This window comes from Nymphalis io, chromosome 29 (genome assembly GCF_905147045.1).
Source record: "Nymphalis io chromosome 29, ilAglIoxx1.1, whole genome shotgun sequence".
Classification (NCBI taxonomy): domain Eukaryota; kingdom Metazoa; phylum Arthropoda; class Insecta; order Lepidoptera; family Nymphalidae; genus Nymphalis; species Nymphalis io.
In genome coordinates, this window is record NC_065916.1 from 950,127 (window position 1) to 970,220 (window position 20,094).

At 35.9% G+C, this 20,094-nt stretch overlaps 2 protein-coding genes and 1 non-coding gene across 3 annotated transcripts; 1 reads left to right on the plus strand and 2 right to left on the minus strand.

Moving 5' to 3' along the window:
- Positions 1–356: 356 nt before the first annotated feature.
- Positions 357–3,834, minus strand: LOC126779773 (uncharacterized). Its single transcript, XM_050503911.1, has 3 exons — positions 3,698–3,834; positions 1,183–1,366; positions 357–585 (listed from the first exon to the last, which is right to left on the minus strand). The coding sequence occupies exons 1-3, from the start codon at positions 3,777–3,779 to the stop codon at positions 357–359; spliced, it is 495 nt and encodes a 164-aa protein (XP_050359868.1). The 5' UTR covers positions 3,780–3,834.
- A 457-nt stretch (positions 3,835–4,291) lies between these two features.
- Positions 4,292–15,840, plus strand: LOC126779774 (uncharacterized). The gene is made up of 9 exons (XM_050503912.1): positions 4,292–4,314; positions 7,309–7,390; positions 7,997–8,189; positions 8,564–8,816; positions 10,980–11,112; positions 12,097–12,178; positions 14,441–14,577; positions 14,731–14,901; positions 15,733–15,840. The coding sequence occupies exons 1-9, from the start codon at positions 4,292–4,294 to the stop codon at positions 15,838–15,840; spliced, it is 1,182 nt and encodes a 393-aa protein (XP_050359869.1).
- Positions 4,982–5,063, minus strand: Trnas-cga (transfer RNA serine (anticodon CGA)). The gene has a single exon. It is a non-coding gene; the product is annotated as a tRNA-Ser (tRNA).
- Positions 15,841–20,094: the final 4,254 nt, after the last annotated feature.

Genomic DNA, 20,094 nt, shown 5'->3' on the forward strand with positions numbered 1-20,094 from the left:
GCAACATGACCTTTTAAAGAAGGCGGCAAAGGAAATTGTCAATATAGAGGGATACAATAAATGACTGCCGAGCAGGATATTTGGGTTTTGTTATTTATAAGCAGTATCGACCACGCGCCGACCGCATCCTTCATAATAATAGCTCTTGACGAGATATTTTTAGCACCACTTTATTTTATATTATTACAATGCACCAATGCACGCTGCATAGGTACATTGTCCTTAAGAATAGATATTTAACATAGTTTTAGTAAGCTGTTTACTTTAAACACAAAATATAATAGGTAAAATATAATAATAACTCAATCAAGGATTTTTATTAATTTGTTTTATTAAATCAAGACATGATTTTCTAATTATGTGCTATTTTTTGTTTTCGTTGTTTTTTTATTTCTTTTAACTATAATTTCACCGTTATTTTTCTTTTCAATTCTCCCTCTTTTCATTAGGAGCTCTTGAGGGATAGGCATTTGACCGCGAAAGTCGACTCCAGGTCCTGACGTGAGTTTCATTCGATGCTGGGGATGTCGATATATCGATTCGCCAGGTAGGAATCGAACACAACCATTGTAGAAATGTAAATCTCTAAAACATTAATATCATTTCAACCATATGTGTATAATTGTAATTATCTTAGTGTCTTAAAAAAGATTGAGAAAAATACTTCATGAGATGGAATCTTGTTCACTTAATTAATGGTAGATAACAGAAAAAAACTTTGATGAGAAAACATTTAACTTTTAAACGAATCAAATACCTTGATTAAGTATGTAAAATGGAAGTATTTGAGAATTTAGTTGGTTAAAATTTTGAAATATAATTATTCACTTATATATTAAGATGCACGTGTATAAAAAAACAATTATTTAAGTCACTCGTGTATTCACGAGTTAGGTACAATATTTATTGCTTTATGTAAAGCCATGCTACATATTGCCGCGCTACATGCCAAGCCAAAGCCAAGCTACGACAGTTAAAGCCGCCAAGCTGCCTGTGACCATTAGTGACGTCACATTACAAGTGAAAAGAACTAAATACCAGTTCGGCTCTTTTCGAAACGTCATTCATGAGTTTAAACAATAATGTTACCATGTCAAAGAAAAACATAATGGATGCGAATTAAAAGTAAATAGTATTTATATATGTTTAGTATTTATTATTATTACCACCTATTTCATTTACCTTATACAAGGGAACTGAAAGGGCGCAAACACACGTTCTTCAATATGTTTCTTGTATTGCGTCCAGCGACATTTGAGCAATTCATTCCGATCCAGTGAATAATGGTGCATATATGTATAGTCGAAGAGACCTTTCTCGAATGTTGGCAAAGTTCGATAATTCTGACCAATTTCTTTTGCTATTTCTGTGTGAAAAAAAAAAAAAAATAATCATCTGAATATTTATTGCATAATCTGTTTAAAGACATTTTTAAGATCTTATTAGTTAATTCGTTCTAACAGTTTGCCATATATGCAATATCCTTTATGTTAAAGGTAGGCGGATGGGCATATGGGCCAGCTGATGTTAAGTGGTCACCACGACCCATAGACATTGGTGATGTAGGTAATATTAACCATCCGTTACATCGCCCACGCGCCAACAACCTTGGGAACGAAGATGCTATGTCTTGTGCATGTAGTTACACACTGGCTAGTGATCCTTCAAGCCGGATCTCAGCAATACTAATCGAAATATTGTTGTTTAACGGTAGAATATTTGATGAGTGGGTGTTAGAAAAAAAGCCGAGATGGCCCAGTGGTTAGAACGCGTGAATCTTATCCGATGATCGTGGGTTCAAACCCGGGCAAGCACCACTGTATTTTCATGTGCTTAATATGTGATTATAATTCATCTCGTGCTTAACGGTGAAGGAAAACATCGTGAGGAAACCTGCGTGTGTCTAATTTCATTGAAATTCTGCCACATGTGTATTCTACCAACCCGCATTGGAGCAGCGTGGTGGAATAAGCTCCACAACCTTCTCCTCAAAAGGGAGAGGAGGCCTTAGCCCAGCAGTGGGACATAAACAGGCTGCTACTGTTACTGTACTGTGTTAGCAAAGCCGTAGCTACCTCCTAGTAAAATGTTATATTTACTATATTTTAAATTTAATCTTATAAAATTAATAAATACGAATAAGCCGAGATGGTCGAGTGGTAAGAACGCGTAAATCTTAACCGACGATCGTGGGTTCAAACCCGGGCAAGCACCACTGAATTTTCATGTGCTTAATATGTGATTATAATTCATATCGTTCTTTACAGTGAAAAAAAACATCGTGAGGAAACATGCGTGTGTATAATTTCACTGAAAATCTGCCACATGTGTATTCCACCAACCCGCACTGGAGCAGCGTGGTGAAAAAATATCCAAACCTTCTCGTTCAAAAAAAAATTCAAGGGCGAGGAGGCCTTTCGCCCAGCAGTGAGACATTCACAGGCTGTTACGGGATTAATACGAAATTAAAAAAATATATTGTATGAAATAGAATTAAATAAGATTAGTATATAATCATTTATGTTAATGAAGTCTTTGTTAGTCGTATAAATATATATTTATTGTGTAATAACATTTATCAAAAACTTATAGATTTAATATTATTACTGCCGCCTACTGAAGCAAAGTAATCGGTAATTGAATTGAAGCAAATTTTATATACATCAAAATATCATCGAAGTTTCTGGAATGTTATATTAAATACTAATAAGACTAGTAATAGTAATATCCTGGGACGTTATTCACGCACGGCCATCTGATCCAAAACTAAGCAGAGCTCGTACTAAGGAAACCAGACAACTGATATACTACATATACTACTTTTCTTTTTTAAATACATACTTATATAGATAATTACGCCCAGACTCGGGACAAAAAGACATGTTCATGCATACTAATGTCTGTCCTGGGTGGGAATTGAACCCACAACCTTCGGCGTGAAAGGTAAGTATCTACCAATCACGCCAACCGACCCATCATTAAGACAGTTTGATCTTAAAAATGCTTGCTTTGTTACTTCCCAAGGAGTACCGAACGCGTGTGCTGCTCGTTTGCTAAGATAATATTACTACTAGCTACCTGCCAGCGTCCATAAGCTATGTTGAGAGGAAATAAATTAAAAGTACAAAACTTAAAAAAAACAAGTAGTTATAGACAGACTTGGGCAAAATGTAATCAGATTAATGATTAACGATTACGATTGCAATATCTTATCATCAATCACGATTACAGTATAACGAATATAATCAAAAAAATAAAATTGAGTGAGCTCACCTCGATGTCTGGAAATCAGCAACAAAGCGATTTTTAAGGCATTTCGTGCCTTGCACAACCAATCTGTAGATCCTGCTTTCGCCGGTGACTTATTCAAATCGATATGACATAGAAACCTTGAAGAGAAGAGCCTACTGATTCCTACAAGGCTGGCAACACACCTGCAAGCCCTCCGATGTTGCAGGTGTCCATGGGCGGTGGTAATCACTTTCCATCAGGTGACCTTCTCTACATTCATCCCCTCTAACATAAATATATATTCATTACAGTAGACTTTATGCGTAGTTGTATTGTCTTGTCTCCAAGTATGGCTTTTGTGGACGAAATAGTGTAATATCATCAATATTATAAAAATGATTCGGCGAACAAATAATTTAAAATCTATTTATTTATAATTAATAAATATAATAAACAATTTATTAACCTTCTGTAACCCTAGCATCAGGTTGGATTCGTTTGATATGGTTACACTCAGCGTATATATTTTTATTTTCCTTAAGCGCCATTTTGAATTAATTAATTATTTTTTAAAATAAAAAAAATATATATTTATATATTGTACATGCAATGCGTAATGATTAATTTCATGAATACACTCAATTTATTATTTATGTTTTTTTTTTTGACAATGTCAAAGATTGTAAGCAGGTTTACTTTGATGTGCCTAATTTATTTTATCAGAAAAAAAAAACACACGAGTGACGAGAAGTTAAGTTTCATTTATTCAATCATGGGTTATCATTATTACTACTAGTCTTGTATACGTTATAAGAAATATAACATATGTTATTTGATGATGACAAAGCTTATATGTTAGGTAATATGTACATAAATAATATAAATAGTACATAAATAAGATAAATCGCAAATCACGAGCCAACACTGTTAATTAATATTAACTTTAATTTACTTTTTTCGATCAACTTCCCCGATTTATTATTGATGTAAATCGAACATTAATCGAGTGAATTTTACACAATGATTTGAAAAAATTGTCTACTTTCTATTTAGCACGAGTATGAAGTCGCAAGTTCCAAACAGGTAAACAGGCGTAATTAACCCTCTTTAGTTATTTAAATGTTTTTTTTTTTGTGAAATTATAAGTTATTTTATTCCCTATTCAAAAGTATTCGGTCGCCATGTCAAAAGTGTGTCACATCCATGGTATTCACGCTTCTCAGTTACTCTGAAGCCGAGATGGCCTAGTGGTAAGAACGCGTGAATCTTAACCGATGATCGTGGGTTCAAACCCGGGCAAGCACCACTGAATTTTCATGTGCTTAATTTGTGTTTATAATTCATCTCGTGCTTAACGGTGAAGGAAAACATCGTGAAGAAACCTGCATGTGTCTAATTTCATTGAAATTCTGCCACATGTGTATTCTACCAACCCGCATTGGAGCAGCGTGGTGGAATAAGCTCCAAACCTTCTCCTCAAAAGGGAGAGGAGGCCTTAGCCCAGCAGTGGGACATTAACAGGCTGTTACTGTTACAGTTACTCTCCTTGCTCGAGCTTAAACATTTTAAAAATTTAAAATCTAGACATCCATGTATGAATATGTAGACACCGCATACACATTTTATTAGATATTACGTGTTTTTTTTACTTTATTTCGTACTATATAATTTCTTTGATCATTTTTTTATAAATGTATTTTTTAATGAATATAAGATGAAATTAAATTTGTAATGAATTTAAAAAAAACATCGCAGCCGGTAGGATTCGAACCTACGCTCCCAGAGGGAATCTGATTTCGAGTCAGACGCCTTAACCACTCGGCCACGACTGCTTGAGAGATAAAACTGAAAGTAACGTCTTATTTGCAATTTTTGTGCCTCTCAAGGTATATTAAACTTTAAGGAATAAAATAATGGTAAAAAAATATCTAAAATAAATTTTCTTATCTATACTGCCGAGGAGTTCCTTGGTCTGGAGCCAATCCTGGATACAAGGGCGTCGCCAACGGATAGCCCAGGAGAGAATGTGTGGAGAATAGGAAGAGTATGAATGACATAAAAGGACAGAAGTTTGAACGACGTTCCCTTCACCGTCGAATATGTGATTAATTTTATTATAAACACAATAACGTAATATATCCTCAATCTTCAATTGATTAGAATCTTTTTTTCAATTATTCCAATAATCTGACTACAATTATATAATCTATTTACAGAAAATATTTACAACTAAGACTTCTCGATGTGGACATTACATGAGGGCTGAAAAGCAAAAAAAAAGAAAAAAATAGTAACCACATCGTAACATTAAAACAAACATAAGAAACTTATCGAACGTGGAAGTTCTGCGACGCGTCAACCAAAAACGGCAACTTTTGGAGACTGTCAAGAAGAGAAAAGTTGCATATCTCGGACACGTGCTTAGGCATGAAAGATATGAACTTTTGCAACTGATTATGATGGGAAAAGTTGCCGGAAGGAGAGCTGTTGGGCGCAGAAAAAAGTCTTGGCTGTGCAACATCCGTGAATGGACGGGAATCGCGAGTGCTGTCGAACTCTTTCGCCTCGCGAAGAACAAGAAGGAGTATTTAAAGCTGACTGCCAACCTTCGCTAGTCGGAGTGGCACTCGAAGAAGAAGAAGAAACTTATAAAAACTATTATCCATAAAATAAAAATAAATAACTTTAAAGCAAAACAAAATTAAACTAAACTAAAAAGTAAATAAATAATGTAAAGATAAAACTGAAAATGAACCGATTTGTGTAGACATTTTCTTTTTAATGGCCCTGATATTATCGTCGAAGACATCTATAGTATATCTAAAACAGAATCGCTGCATATTATAAATCAAAGTCCCCCGCCGCGTCTGTTTGAACGCGATAAACTCAAAAACTACCGAATGATTTTTCATACAGTTTTCATCAATAGATGGACCGATTCGTGTGGAAGGTTTAGGTGTATCATTAATTAATATTTTATGAAAATTGGCTGAAAAATAACGATAAATGTTGAAGATGTCGGAAAAAACATGGCGACTGGGAGTTTAACTGACATGTGCCGCGTTAACTATTAGTCATATGTATTATGATATAAATAATATTAGACCTTTACTTTACCAGAGCGAAGCTAGGAGAGGTAGCTAGTATATAATATACTTAATCGAAGACGATAACGTCAAATGTTTTAAATTCTAATTAATATACTCGTGTATATTTCTTGTGATTATCAGCTGAATATTTAAACACATAATAAATTGAATTACGAGATAATTCGAGCCGAATCCTTATTTGAGGTTTCGTATAAATTTGACATCGAAAACACACTATTTTAATTAAACACACATATCTGTTTTGACAATGAAAACAATATATATATATATATATAACTGTCGATAAAATACAATAATGCCAAAATAGAGTAACGTATTTAAGAGATACTGACTATTGCAATAAAACTTTATATATTTTTTTATAGTATAGGTAGGCGGACGAGCATATGGGCCACCTAATGATAATTGATCACCAACGCCCATAGATATAGGAATTGTAAGAAATTTTAACCATCGCTTACAACGCTAATGCGCCACCAACTTTGGGAACTAAGATTACCTTGCCCTTTGCCCCTTGTGCCTGTATTTGCACTGGCTCACTAACCCTTTAAACCGAAACACAACAATACCAAGTACTGCTGTTTTGCGGTAGATTTCTTATAATGTCGAGGATAGAGGTAAAAAATAATTATAGTAATTTTTCTCTTCGTGTAAAAAAAGTGTCGCTTGAAATATATGAAATTTTAATGGCGCTACTGAAGCGTGAATTTCAAGGAACGCGCAACTCTCCACCCCACCCCACGATTAAAGGGCGTGATAAAACATTTTGGAACACCATTAAAAATTAAGATAATTAAATGAATTATAAATTAAACATTAATTGGCATAGATACCGTGTATTATAAATACATACATATAATCTAGTCGTATAAATTCAATTCACATTAGCTACAAATAGTCTACGCACGCAAAAAGGTTTTAATAAATTTGTAAAAATGTTAAAAAATAAATTATATTTGTACGGCAGTGATGATGAAGATCTTAATATCGCAGCTCACTTACACCTCGGCAAACATATGTTGCAAAAAGTTAAATCATTCGGCGATCGGGTAGCTGTTGTGAGTATATGTTTTGTTATTTGAACGAGCCGTCTGTCCGATGGTATTTACCGCTAATGTCATAGGAATTATGCGATTATTTTCGTTGTTTAATAATGTTTAATTTCTAGCTACGACATTTTTTTAAATCAGCTTTTTTTATTGAATAGTTAAGCGGAATGGGACATCTGATGGTAGGTGGTCACCAACGCCAATAGACATTAGCATTGTAACAAATGTTAACCATCAACTACCTTGAGAACTAAGATGTTATGTCCCTTATGCCTGTAATTACACTGGCTCACTCATCCTTCAAACCGGGACACAACAATACCAAGTATGACAGACGAGATTGCACAAAGCCCTACCCCCAGTGGAAACTTTCATCACTGCATTGTTATCACACTAAAGGCTTAAACCTCTGAACCACGTTCCCCACGTTGCGTGATTCGGTGGATTATTCACGCTGATGACCACGGACAGTCTCGTACCGCACCAAGCCTCTTCCACTGGTGCGTGTCGGTCTGTGTCGATTAAAAGTAAAGGCAATAGATAGCGTTAGAAACGAAGTCGATGTGTTTCTTTAAAATGTGCTTGATATATTGAATGTATTTCTAGATTAATGCTGCGACGGACGAACGTATGACATTTAACGAGCTCGCCCAACAGTCTGTCGATATCGCCCTCTCGCTTGCTCATATTGGCGTTAAAAAGGGAGATATAGTTGCCATATGCAGCTCTAATAGGATGGAATATATACCTATTGCTTTTGGGACCTTATTAGCTGGCGCTGTACTAGCTAACATCAATGGTACCTGTACAGGCTGTAAGTGCCCTCGTCTATTTATTCTAGTACTATAAATACGAACCAACCGATTGTCATATAATTTTGCATAGATATTTCAAAATGGCCGCCTCCTTTTAAGTTTTTTTTTTATTTTTAGCTGTGGTTTATTTTAATTAGCATTTAACCAAAAACTGTTATATAGGTGTATATACCTCGAGAAACTATAATTTCATATAAAGAACATTTTATTAGCAAGATTTTGATTGAATATTAAATTTTTCTACGATAAAAATACATTATATACAACTTTATAAATTAAATGTTTTCAGTGTCACTTTTGCACAGATTAAAATTAGCGCAATCGAAAATTTTATTTTGTTCATCGTCTAAATACCAAGAGAACAAAGAAATCATTAAAAGCGACACCGACATTGAGAAGACCATTGTCTTCGACGAACCTGTGGAGGGGGCGATACATTTTAAAGACTTCTTGAGCCAACACGCGAGTGTCGAGGACTTCGAAGCGACTCCTGTGAACGGATGTGAGGATTTGGCAATTATTTTGTTCACATCCGGTACAACTGGCATGCCGAAAGGAGTTAGACATACTCATTACAGCTTCCTGTGCTCCGTCCAGGATCCCTCAATTAGGTACTTTTTTTTTTAATTGTTATTAAGTAAGCTTACTGGAAATGGGCTACATGGTAAGCATCTACAGTCTAAGCTCATAGAAGTGCCTCGTTGGTCCAGTGGCTAGATATAAGGCCGCAGACCCGGAGATCCTGGGTTCAATTCCCAGGTCGGGCCAATAAAAAGTTATTGGGAATTTCTGTCAGAAAATTCTCAGTAGCAGTCCGGAGTCTGGAAGTTGAAAGTGTGTACACTCCCGTGCCTCGGACGTAAGCACGTAGAGTCGTTGTTCCTTCACCTGAACTCTTTTCGGTCGTGTCGGATTGCCGTCCCATCGGATTGTGAGAGATATGGAATAGAAAGTGCACCTGTGTTTGCACACACACATGTACACTATAATATCTCCTGCGCAGTTGGCTAATTTCTCTTGAGATTGGCCGCCGTGGCTGAAAATCAGTCTGGAGGACATTATTATTATTGGCGTTGCAAGAAATTTTAACCATCCCTTACATCATCGATGGATCCCCAACCATGGGAACTAAGGTGTTATTACTGGCTGGTATATGTGTTAAATGGAAGGTACGGTACCCAAACGGGCTTGCGAAGCCCTACCACCAAGTAACATACAGTGTCAATAAACACATACTAAAATCGTGTGTGTGTCTTTAAAATGAGAACGTGAGAGGTGACGGTTGTAATCACGTGCATAGTGACTTTTTATTAATATATAAACTAGCGCTTGACTGTTATCACACCTGATGAAAAGTGATGATACAGTCTAAGGTGGAGCGCGCTTGCCTAAAAGATGCCTATTCACTCTTGCCTTAAAGGTACCCATATTCTAGGTGGTGGGGAAAACGGAGGTGGGGAAGGTATTCCAGACCTTAGCGGTACGTATCAGAAACGAGGAAGCAAATCGTTTCGTACGTGTCTTACGTACATCATAAAATTTTATATATGTTACATAATGTTTGTTACATTTAACAAGTTTAAAAATGTGACATATTTATTTACTTATGTTGTCAGTTTATTATTATTCTTTTGTATTTTTCTTTATCTGTTTCAGCGCAAACGAAGGTACAGTGTCACTAGGATCCGTGGACCGATCGAATTCTTGCGTTATATTGTTTTCACATCTGCAAGGGGGTGGGACGATGGTATTGAGTTCTAGTCAAGATGGAGCGCAAATATTTGATATAATACAAAGATATCAGGTGAGAAATGTCTGAAGACTTCTTGGGATTTAATTTGTGCAATGTTTTAAAGTCAAAATGAAGTGCTTTTCTATATGTAACGTCAAAGGCTTAATATAACTTCTTCCTAAGTGATTTTCGGTCGTCATCCGCATAGGATGACAGAGTGATAGGGTTTCTCTGATAAGAATTTTAAGTAGCAGTCCAAAGTTTGGATATTTGCAAAGTATACGCTCTCCTGTCTCGTTGCACACGTAAACCCAGCATCTGAATTCTCTCGGTCGTGTCAAATTAGCCGTTCCTTCGGATTATGAGATGTAATAGAGACTGCGCCTGCATCTTGCACAGTTATCTAGTTTCCTTTCAAAATGGCCGCACAAAATATTTTTCACATTAATTATTAAACAGGTTCGCACCATATCGGCAGCATCCATCTATCCATCTATCATCTCCATCAATAGCGTGAACGATATTTCCAAGTACGACACAAGCTCGTTGCGGAAAATATTTGTCAGTGGTACTTGCAATGAGAGTATTTTAAATACCTTTAAGGAGAGGTGAGAACAATCAAATTGTCTTATCTGTTTTAAATTTATTCAAATCAAAATATCCCATTCCTTCAAGAGTCACTACCTCTAAATTAGCTATATTTCATTTGTATATATGTCATGTGATGGCCCAGTGGTAAAAACGCGTGAATTTTAACCGATGATCGTGAGTCAAACCCGGGCAAGCACCGCTGAATTTTCATGTGTTTAATTTGTTATTATAATTCATCTCGTGCTCGACGGAGAAGGAAAACATCGTGAGGAAACCTGCATGTGTCAAATTTCAGTGAAATTCTGCCACATGTGTATTCCACCAACCCGCATTGGAGCAACGTGGTGAAATAAGCTCCAAACCTCCTCAAGAAAGGAGAAGAGTCCCAGCAGTGGGACATTCACAGAATGTCATTTTCACATCTAACAATGGATTGATATTATCGTTTCAGAATACCGAGCGCTGAAGTAGGGAGTCGATACTATGGTATGACAGAATTTGGCTGCATATGCAATGCGAAATCTTCAAGGTTTGGATATCGGCAGGGGAGCGTTGGTGGGGTGCGGAAAATGTTCGTTGTTAAGGTAATAAATAAGTCTTGGAATAAGAATATAAATCTATCAAACTATATACTGGTGATAGGGCTTTATGCAAGTTCGTCTGGGTAGGTACCACTCACTCATCAGATATTCTACTGCAAAACAGCGGTACTTTGTATTATTGTGTTCCGGCTCGAAGGGTGAGCCAGTGTAATTACAGGTACAAGGGACATATCATCTTAGTTCCCAAGGTTGGTGGCGCATTGGTGATGTATGCGATGGTTAACATTTCTTACAATGGCAATGTCTATGGACATTAGTGACCATTTTTCCAGATGGCCCATATGATCGTCCGCCTATCTATATTATAAAAATATATATATATTTTCGTAATATCAATATTAATATTATATAATATAACAGTTAAAGATTTCTAAGGATAAAGAAGACCAGCTTACTGTAATATTTTATACAAATACAGTTGGCAAGCTTTTTCCATGAAACATTAATTGTAACATAGCTTAAAATCTATTGTTAAGTATAATTTATGTGTTATATGGATACGATATTTTTGTTAGATTGCAGAATGAATAAATATAATAATTAAAATTAAATATAATAATAATTTGACGGGCCGGTTGGCGTGGTTGGTAGATACTTGCCTTTCACCTGGAGGTTGTGTGTTCGATTCCCACCCAGGACAGACATTTGTGTGCATGAACATGCTTGTTTGACCAGAATCGGGGTGAAATTATCTATTTAAGTATGTATTTATAAGAAAGCAGTATATGTAGTATATCAGTTGTCTGGTTTCCATAGCACAAGCTCTGCTTAATTTGGGACCAGATGGCCGTGTGTGAATAATGTCCGAGGATAATATTTATTAAATATTTTAAGTTTGTTACTTTACTTTTATACTTATATGAGATAAACACATGGAAACGAAAGTTGATTTTGTCCAGACAAATCCAATTTTGTTTTTATTTAAAAGTGTATCAAGTAAAGTAAATCAAAATGTCATCTTCGCAGATCGTAGACGTGGAGACAAGAGAGCCTCTGGGGCCGCACCAGCGAGGGGAGATTTGTTGTAAGTCACCTACACTCCTGCAAGGTGAGTACACTTCAGACTTCATCACCACAAATGGTCGTCAAATGTTTCGTTGGTTCACTGCTTATGCCGAGATCCTGGCTTTAAGTCGAGTTAAGGGCGAATAAAAAGTTGTTTGCAGTGTATTGAAAAATTATCAGTAGAAGGCTGGGTATTACTGGTGGTAGGGCTTCGTGGAAGCTCTTCTGGGTAAGCGCCACCCACTCATCAGATATTCTACAGCCAAACAGCAGTACCTGGTATTGTTGTGTTCCGGTTTGAAAGGTGAGTGAGCCAGCGCATTAGAGGCACAAGGGACATGAGATCTGTCATATTAGTTTCCAAGGTTGGTGGCGCATTGGCGATGAAGCGATGGTTAATATTTCTTAAATGCCAAGGTCTATGGGCGTTGGTGACCACTTACCATCAAATGGCCTATTTGCTCGCCCGCCTACATATTCAGTCATACATCAGCTAATTGGAACGAGTGAAACTCCTGCTAGGTTTCTTATAACAAAACGCGATGAAAGGAAACATCTTTAGACACTTGCATCGTGGCTTTAAACTGCAAACCTTAACTTTTTAAGGATGTGATCAGACACAGATAATAGCAAGACCAATATTTGGTCCATCCATATTAATAATTATCGAAAACAACATGATCGGAGGGTGCATTGCAAATGCATTTATTTCGATCGCTACAATTATTTACTATCTTAACTAAGTTTATTCCTAAAGTCTAAAAAAATAATTTTTTTCTTCAAATAAAATAATATAACATGAATAATTTATTTGCATAAAACTTTGAGTTACAGATCTTACAAATATTAAGTACTCATTTTAGGGCGTCCAAAAATTTAACAATATTAAAAGAAAGAATAAAAATAATATGAAAAGGCGTAATAATAAGGTATAAACTAAACCATTAATTGATAATAATTAATAATAATTATAATACATGTAATAGATATGAAATGTCAAATATAAAAAAAAAACTCAAAAAATTGTTTCTCAATTCATAATGTTTTGTTTTTTTTTTTAGATTTTTAAAATTTTTAAGTTATTTTAATTTTTATCACTGTAAGGGCGGAAATGGCTTATTACAGTGTAAAGTAAAACACTACCAATCTTCTAAGTTGACGATTTATTAAGTACTTCACTGTTTTTTCCCGCTGGAAAAACGCATTTACGCGTTTCCCCCACATGAGGTCAGGGGTATGGGATTCACCTTTGTTTTTTTTCATAGTTCGCAATTGAAATATCATGCGTGTATCTCCTGTAGCAGACGGGTGACAGGCAGCTTTCTTGGGGAACACCGGCTCGGATGGGGCGTTCCTTGGACAGGGCGTCTTCAAAGCTGGCCACAGTCTTAACTACTCGACGGGGAATAGTAGACGTAGACAGCTTGTAGATGAGTCCGGTGTACCAGACGCGGTCGAACGCTTTCTCCATATCAAGAAGTACTGCGACGGAATGTTCTCGCTTGTTGTAGGCGGTTGAGACTTGCTGCGTGGTGGAGTGCTCGGCACGAAAACCGAACTGTTCGTCACGTGGCTGGATGTGGGGCGTGGCCTTCAGCGTCAAAAGAACTATTTGATGGTCGGAAATCAGGTATTCATCCGTTACATCGATCGACGGTGCGGCGGCCAGGTCGCGAGTGACTGCAATGTCGATGACGTCTGGTATGTGGGTTGCTTGGTACGGGTAGTGCGTCGGGACCTCTGGTCCAGTCCAGGTAGCAGTGAGTCCAGCAGAGTGTAGACGTCAGCCACTGCAAGTCGGTTTCGCGGAGGCTTGTAAAAGGCGAACACGCGGGAGGGCTGGCGGTCGATGCAGATCTCCACGTCCAGGGCGTACGACGTTTGCAGTTGTGGTACTGGAAGCAATTGGTGGATAATCTTCCGACGGACCAAGACTGCTAAGCCAGGGTTGTTCATTGAATAAAAATCAAATGCCTTATTTTACTAAGCGAACACAACGTTAGCACGATCTAAAATACAAGTCACGCCATCTAGTTCGAAAAACATGTAAACTCTTCTTGTTATATAACTATTTAATTACAGTTTTTTGTTTTTTTAATATTTACTTAACGCACATTTGCGCAACTTATTCTTAGTTAAACCATTGTTTACGTTATTTATAGTTCCTGTGTTTATTTACTGAGTACCACGATGTAACATTTCTTTTTAGTATTATTTAATTGTTATGTCAAGATCTCATTTATGGTCAATCATAGATAAAAAATATAGTACGTAACAGATAAAACGATAAAGGTTTCATTTGCAGGCTACATCGGCGGAGAAGTCGATTATTTGGACGAAGAAGGCTTCTTTAAGACCGGCGACCTGGGTTACTACGACGAAGACCAATACGTTTATGTCGTGGACAGGATTAAAGATATAATAAAATACAACTGCTTCGCGGTAATAAATGATTTATAAGAAAATCAAAACTAATTTAAACAGAAAACGAATTACTTACTTGAAAAAAAAATGTTAAAATTACTAGTAATGTTTTTAAAAAACGCAAGGGCTGGTTTGTTAATGCTTGCTATCTTAAGGTGTTGTTATCACCAGGTGTATCCATTTGAGCTGGAGGCGGTGCTGCTACAGCATCCATCAGTGCACGAAGTAGGAGTAGTGGGCGCTCCACACGGGGAAGCACAAGAACTGCCTACAGCCTTCGTGGTGCTGAAACCTGGTACCCAGGTCACCGAACAGGAGCTCATAGATTTCTTTAATAAGACCGTGAGTTAAAATTTCTCTTCCAACGTACCGTGTTCATTATTTATAAATATTTTTACGTTTTAAAAGACAAATACAAAATTATATAAATTGGACTAATAGAATTATAATCAGTTTTAATGCAATATATACAATAACACGAGTAGCGGTTCAAGACTATATTTTATCATATTATATAATAACATATCAAATTCGCCATACTAAAATTATTATATCAATTTTAATTCTACAATAAACAATAACGACATTGCAAAAATTTTGCCATGCAACAACTATTCTCTATGTAAAAAGCAACTATTATGTAAGTATGTGCCTGAACTCTTCGTAACAGATTGCCGTCCCATCGGATTATGAGAGTTAGGGAATAGAGAGTGCACCTGTGTTCGCGCACACACTTGTGCACTATAATATCTCCTGCGCAGTTGGCTAGTCTCTCTAGAGATTGGCCGCCGTGGCCGAAATCGGTCTGGAGGACATTCTTCTACACATAAATTGCTTAATTTTCTTATGTATCATACTTTTTAATATTTTTGCTGAGCTAATTGAACAATAGTATAAAAACTTAAGATTATAATTATAGTTTATACTTAGATCCAAGTTTGGCGCATTGGCGAATGGTAAATATTTATTTCTTGGCCAATGTATCGTAGACGGAATCACTTACTTTTAGGTTTATTTGCCAGGCCTACCTATGAAAAAAGCAATATGTTTATTTAAGTCATTGCTACGCTTACGATCACCAAACTGGATTTTTGCCAGCTTTTTAATGAATTAATGTAAGGATTTATGTGTTTTATCCAATATTTTTGTTTTACAATGAAAGTACAATTACAGGTGGCTCAAAATGAAATGCAAATGGCGGGCGGAGTGCGTTTCATAAACGAACTGCCGCGAGGCGCTGGACTTAAACTGGACAGAAAGAAGCTCAGATCAATGTTGTAATTAGTTTGATTATAATAAATAAATAAACGGATATGGGTATGGGCATATAACTTGCTTTATTTTGAAGATTGCGACAAAATCATAACTATAATCTCCATTACTATACTATACATTTATTTATTTTATAAAATTGTTAGGCGGACAAGCAAAAGGGCCACCTTATCGTTAGTGGTCGTCACATAGACATTGGCACTGTAAGAAATATTAACCGTACCTTACTTATCCAATGCAAAATCTTAGGATTTGAGATGTTGTCCCTTGTGTCTGTAGTTCACTCAACCTTCAAACTAGACCACAACAATACTAAGTATAGCTGGTTTGTTGTAGAATATTATCAGACGGGCTTGCACAAAGTACTACCACCAAGTCAATTGGCATTACAATTTATCTACCAAAAATTTATGATTTCTTTTTATTCAGGTGTAATAAATTCAGGTGTAACAATATTACTGGATATCAAAATATACTTACTATAAATTATACTATATTTTTAATAAAATTTAATGCATTCGTTATTGAGGGGAGCTTAGGATTTCCAAGTGGGTATGGTAACACTTATGGCAGCGTCTATAAAAATATGACATTTGACAAGGTGTCGATATTAATTCCGATTTTGGCTACGCGCCAAACATAGACAGGGAAACTAATAGAAGCAATGACGATTTCCTTCTCACTCATACAAGAAAGAGACCGAAAATTACGTTTCAAATTGTTTAGACAGAGATAGAATTATCAAATCTTTTGTCCCTTATCACGTAACCAGTTTTATCAAGGTCGGCTACTCAAGTAGCGAAACAAACTTGACAGTTGGTGTGTTCATTGTTCAATTTTTGCTTATTTTTTTGTGAGAAAACGATTCTAAACCACTGATAAGACAGAGAAATAATCCTCATATCATATCGTAGGTTGTACAATGGTACATTGTCGTATTATTTCATGTTAAAGCAATAGCAAGAAGAAAATTGCCGTCGTGTGTTTTCACGCGTAAGTATGACGGTTTTGTCCCTAAATATATTTTCTCAGTGATAATTATTTATGCCATAGTATGACGGAACCTTATATCGCATTAAAATTCTGAAGATGATTGGATTTTCCAGTTTTTATCATTCATAACCTATAATTATTCATAAAAAAATCCCGTTATTTGATAAAAAATATTGACTCGTCCACAATGTAAATAAATAAATACGGAGTCCAATAACAGCCTAAGGTGCTTCGTTATATACAGGTGACTAGTGAATTTCTATCACTATTTAAGGAGGATACTCGGTACATGATTCTCATTCGAATTATGTAAAAAATAGGTTCTTAATTTTTGACAAAATTTCCATAAATTTCAATTTAAATAAATGAAGTGTGGACACATTTCCAGAAATGCCGGCGGCGCGTGCAGCTTGGATTTATACTGTGCCGCTTGCCACCCGCAACTCCCGCCCCGTGGCTAATTAGTCAGGCGAGCGCCGCCGTAAGGTTCGTACGTACGTCTTCCCGCGCGCGCCTAGCGATCGATCTTACGCGTATACCTAATATGTCGTGTGTGAGTGTGACCCGTCATTAGTATTTAGGTATAGCTTATCAATACACAAATGCAGAATACTTTGACATGGTTCGTGCTTATGCGCTTGCGAATGATAGCTTGCCGGGTGCTATCAACTTGTACCAGGAGATGTTCAACAATCGCCGAGTACCTACTGCCAGCGTAATCTTAAACGCTAAACAAAGACTACGAGACTTCGGACAGTTCCAACACATGCCCAAGGATGAGGTGGAGCGGCATATCCTGTCTCCTTACAAAGAGATTTTCGAGTTTAACGTACACAATGAACATGGTGGAGTCATTCCAATCCATACGTTACGCTTATCAGCACAGGTTTAGTGTTAACGTATGGGCTGGTGTTTTAAATAACTGTTTGTAGTGTCGTATTTCATTGAAGGAAGACTCAAAGGTGTGTCATACTTAAATAAATGCAGTGAACGACATGCTAGATGTTGTACCACTGAGTAATCACCAAAACTTATTTTATCAACAAGACGAAGCACCCGCGCACTATCAGACGCAAGTACGTGAGTACTTAAATAATACGTTCGGAGTTTGTTGAAAGTAAAAATCACCAGAGCTTTCGAAACTGTATAAAGGGACCCATTCGTGTTAAATCGTGTGAAAGACAATATGCGTGAACGTGCCGACATGTGTATCACGTGAGAAGGAGCTCACTTTAAACATTTGTTAATGTTAGTTTTGTTATGTACGTAAATAAGTAGTTTAATGATTGACAATCGTTGTAAATAAGTATGATTCCATTTTTAATAATACCATTGGAAATACCAAGTAAACAGTTAGGTTAGTCAACAAATTTGTTGCTTAAACAAGTGTAATATCTTGGCGTGGCGGTATTTGGACGTAGGTAAACTACCGCGTGATGACTAAATGTACCTACATACTTACCTGTTTTGTGTCGACAGCGCAGTTAGGGTGCTTACTCGACGCGTAATTAATTACATGACTGTTGATTAACTTTACTTAAAAAGTTTATTAATATTTATGTTATATTTTTTTTTCATATATGATCGTCAAATATCACGTCCTTAAGTATCGATAGTATTCAAACAGTCATGCTGTATGAATATGTTATTTTAATTTATTCGTTCTTCTATTTATAATTTCCTAATGACAACATTATTTAATATTCTTCTTGAGATTATAATATAATTCTGAATTTACAAGTCAAGAGGTTGACATCGAAATATATGTGGCAACCATTCTTTATTAATAATTTAATTGTGTGTTTTAGATTTCAACATCTGAGGAAAATGCCAATCCAGTACCATATAAAGATGCTGAAGTACAATTGATAACGGAAACAAAAACAAACAATGCAACGGTTTTTGGGTGTAGTTGGAAGACAAAAAAATATTTAAATTAAAAAAATGTATAATAAATATTAAAAAGTAAAATTAAATAATCTTATTTTGTTTTAGTTAAATCCTGAAAATTATTTATCTCCCAAAACAGGGAATGCAGTTACTATGGCAACATTATATGCATACATTGACAAACTATCTCTGTCTCAATCGCGGTTTCACGGCCCTATGGTCTATTAATTTCTCTGTCTACGGCGCCAATAGACCCCTTGCGCACTGTAATCGTAGTTAAATTATCGTTCTTTAACCCACTGTCAATATAACAAAATATCGTCAACATTTTTCAATATTGGTGATACTTTTTTATAAAAATGATATATAATTAAAATTATTATTATCAGGTTTTAATAACAAACATAATACTATATAGTATATAATTTACGTAACAAAATAGCTAAAGTTACACCTATTTACAAATAAGGAACAAGAACAGACCCCGGAAATTATAGACCAATTTCTGTATTACCAATATTATCAAAAATATTCGAAAAAGTTTTACATACACGGCTACTGAACTACTTCAACTGTATAAATTTCTTTTTTGACCGGCAGTACGGGTTTCGGCCTAAAAGTAATACACTCACAGCTACAATTGGTAATCTGGTAACCAAAATTAAACACAATATTGAATTAAAAAAAAACATTGTACTGGGAGTTTTCATTGATTTAAAAAGGCCTTTGACACCACCAGTCACAAATTGCTGATAAAGAAACTGGAAGTCATTAGTATTGTCGGTAAATCTTTAAAAATGTTTAAATCGTACCTCTCGAGAACAGATTACAGATAGTAAAAATTGATAGTAACTCCCAAATTCCCCCACTACCCATATCCTATGGCGTTCCACGAGGATCAATACTAAGCCCTCTGCTCTTCTTAGTCTATATTAATAACATGCACGAACTTGGCTTAAACGGTAACATCACTCTACGCTGATGACACATGCCTCTTTTACTTTGGTTCGTCAATGCACGATATAATAGCTCAGGCCCATACGATCTCGATGTCCTTCATGAGTGGCTTCAGTACAATTTATTGACATTTCTAAAACTAGCTACATACTATTCAAAGCTAAAAATAAACTAATACCAAATTACACACCTCTCACAATTAATAACAGGCCTTTACAAGAAAAAACTCATGAAAGATATCTTGGCTTATACATAGATACTTATTTAACATGGAATGTTCACAAAAATCACTTAATAAGCAAATTCATCTCACTCCATGCCTACTTGCGGGTTAATGTTCGGTGCATACTACGTAAACTACGTTTCACAATTTATAATTCCCTAATAAAACCACGTTTATTATATCTAATCGAAATCTGGGGA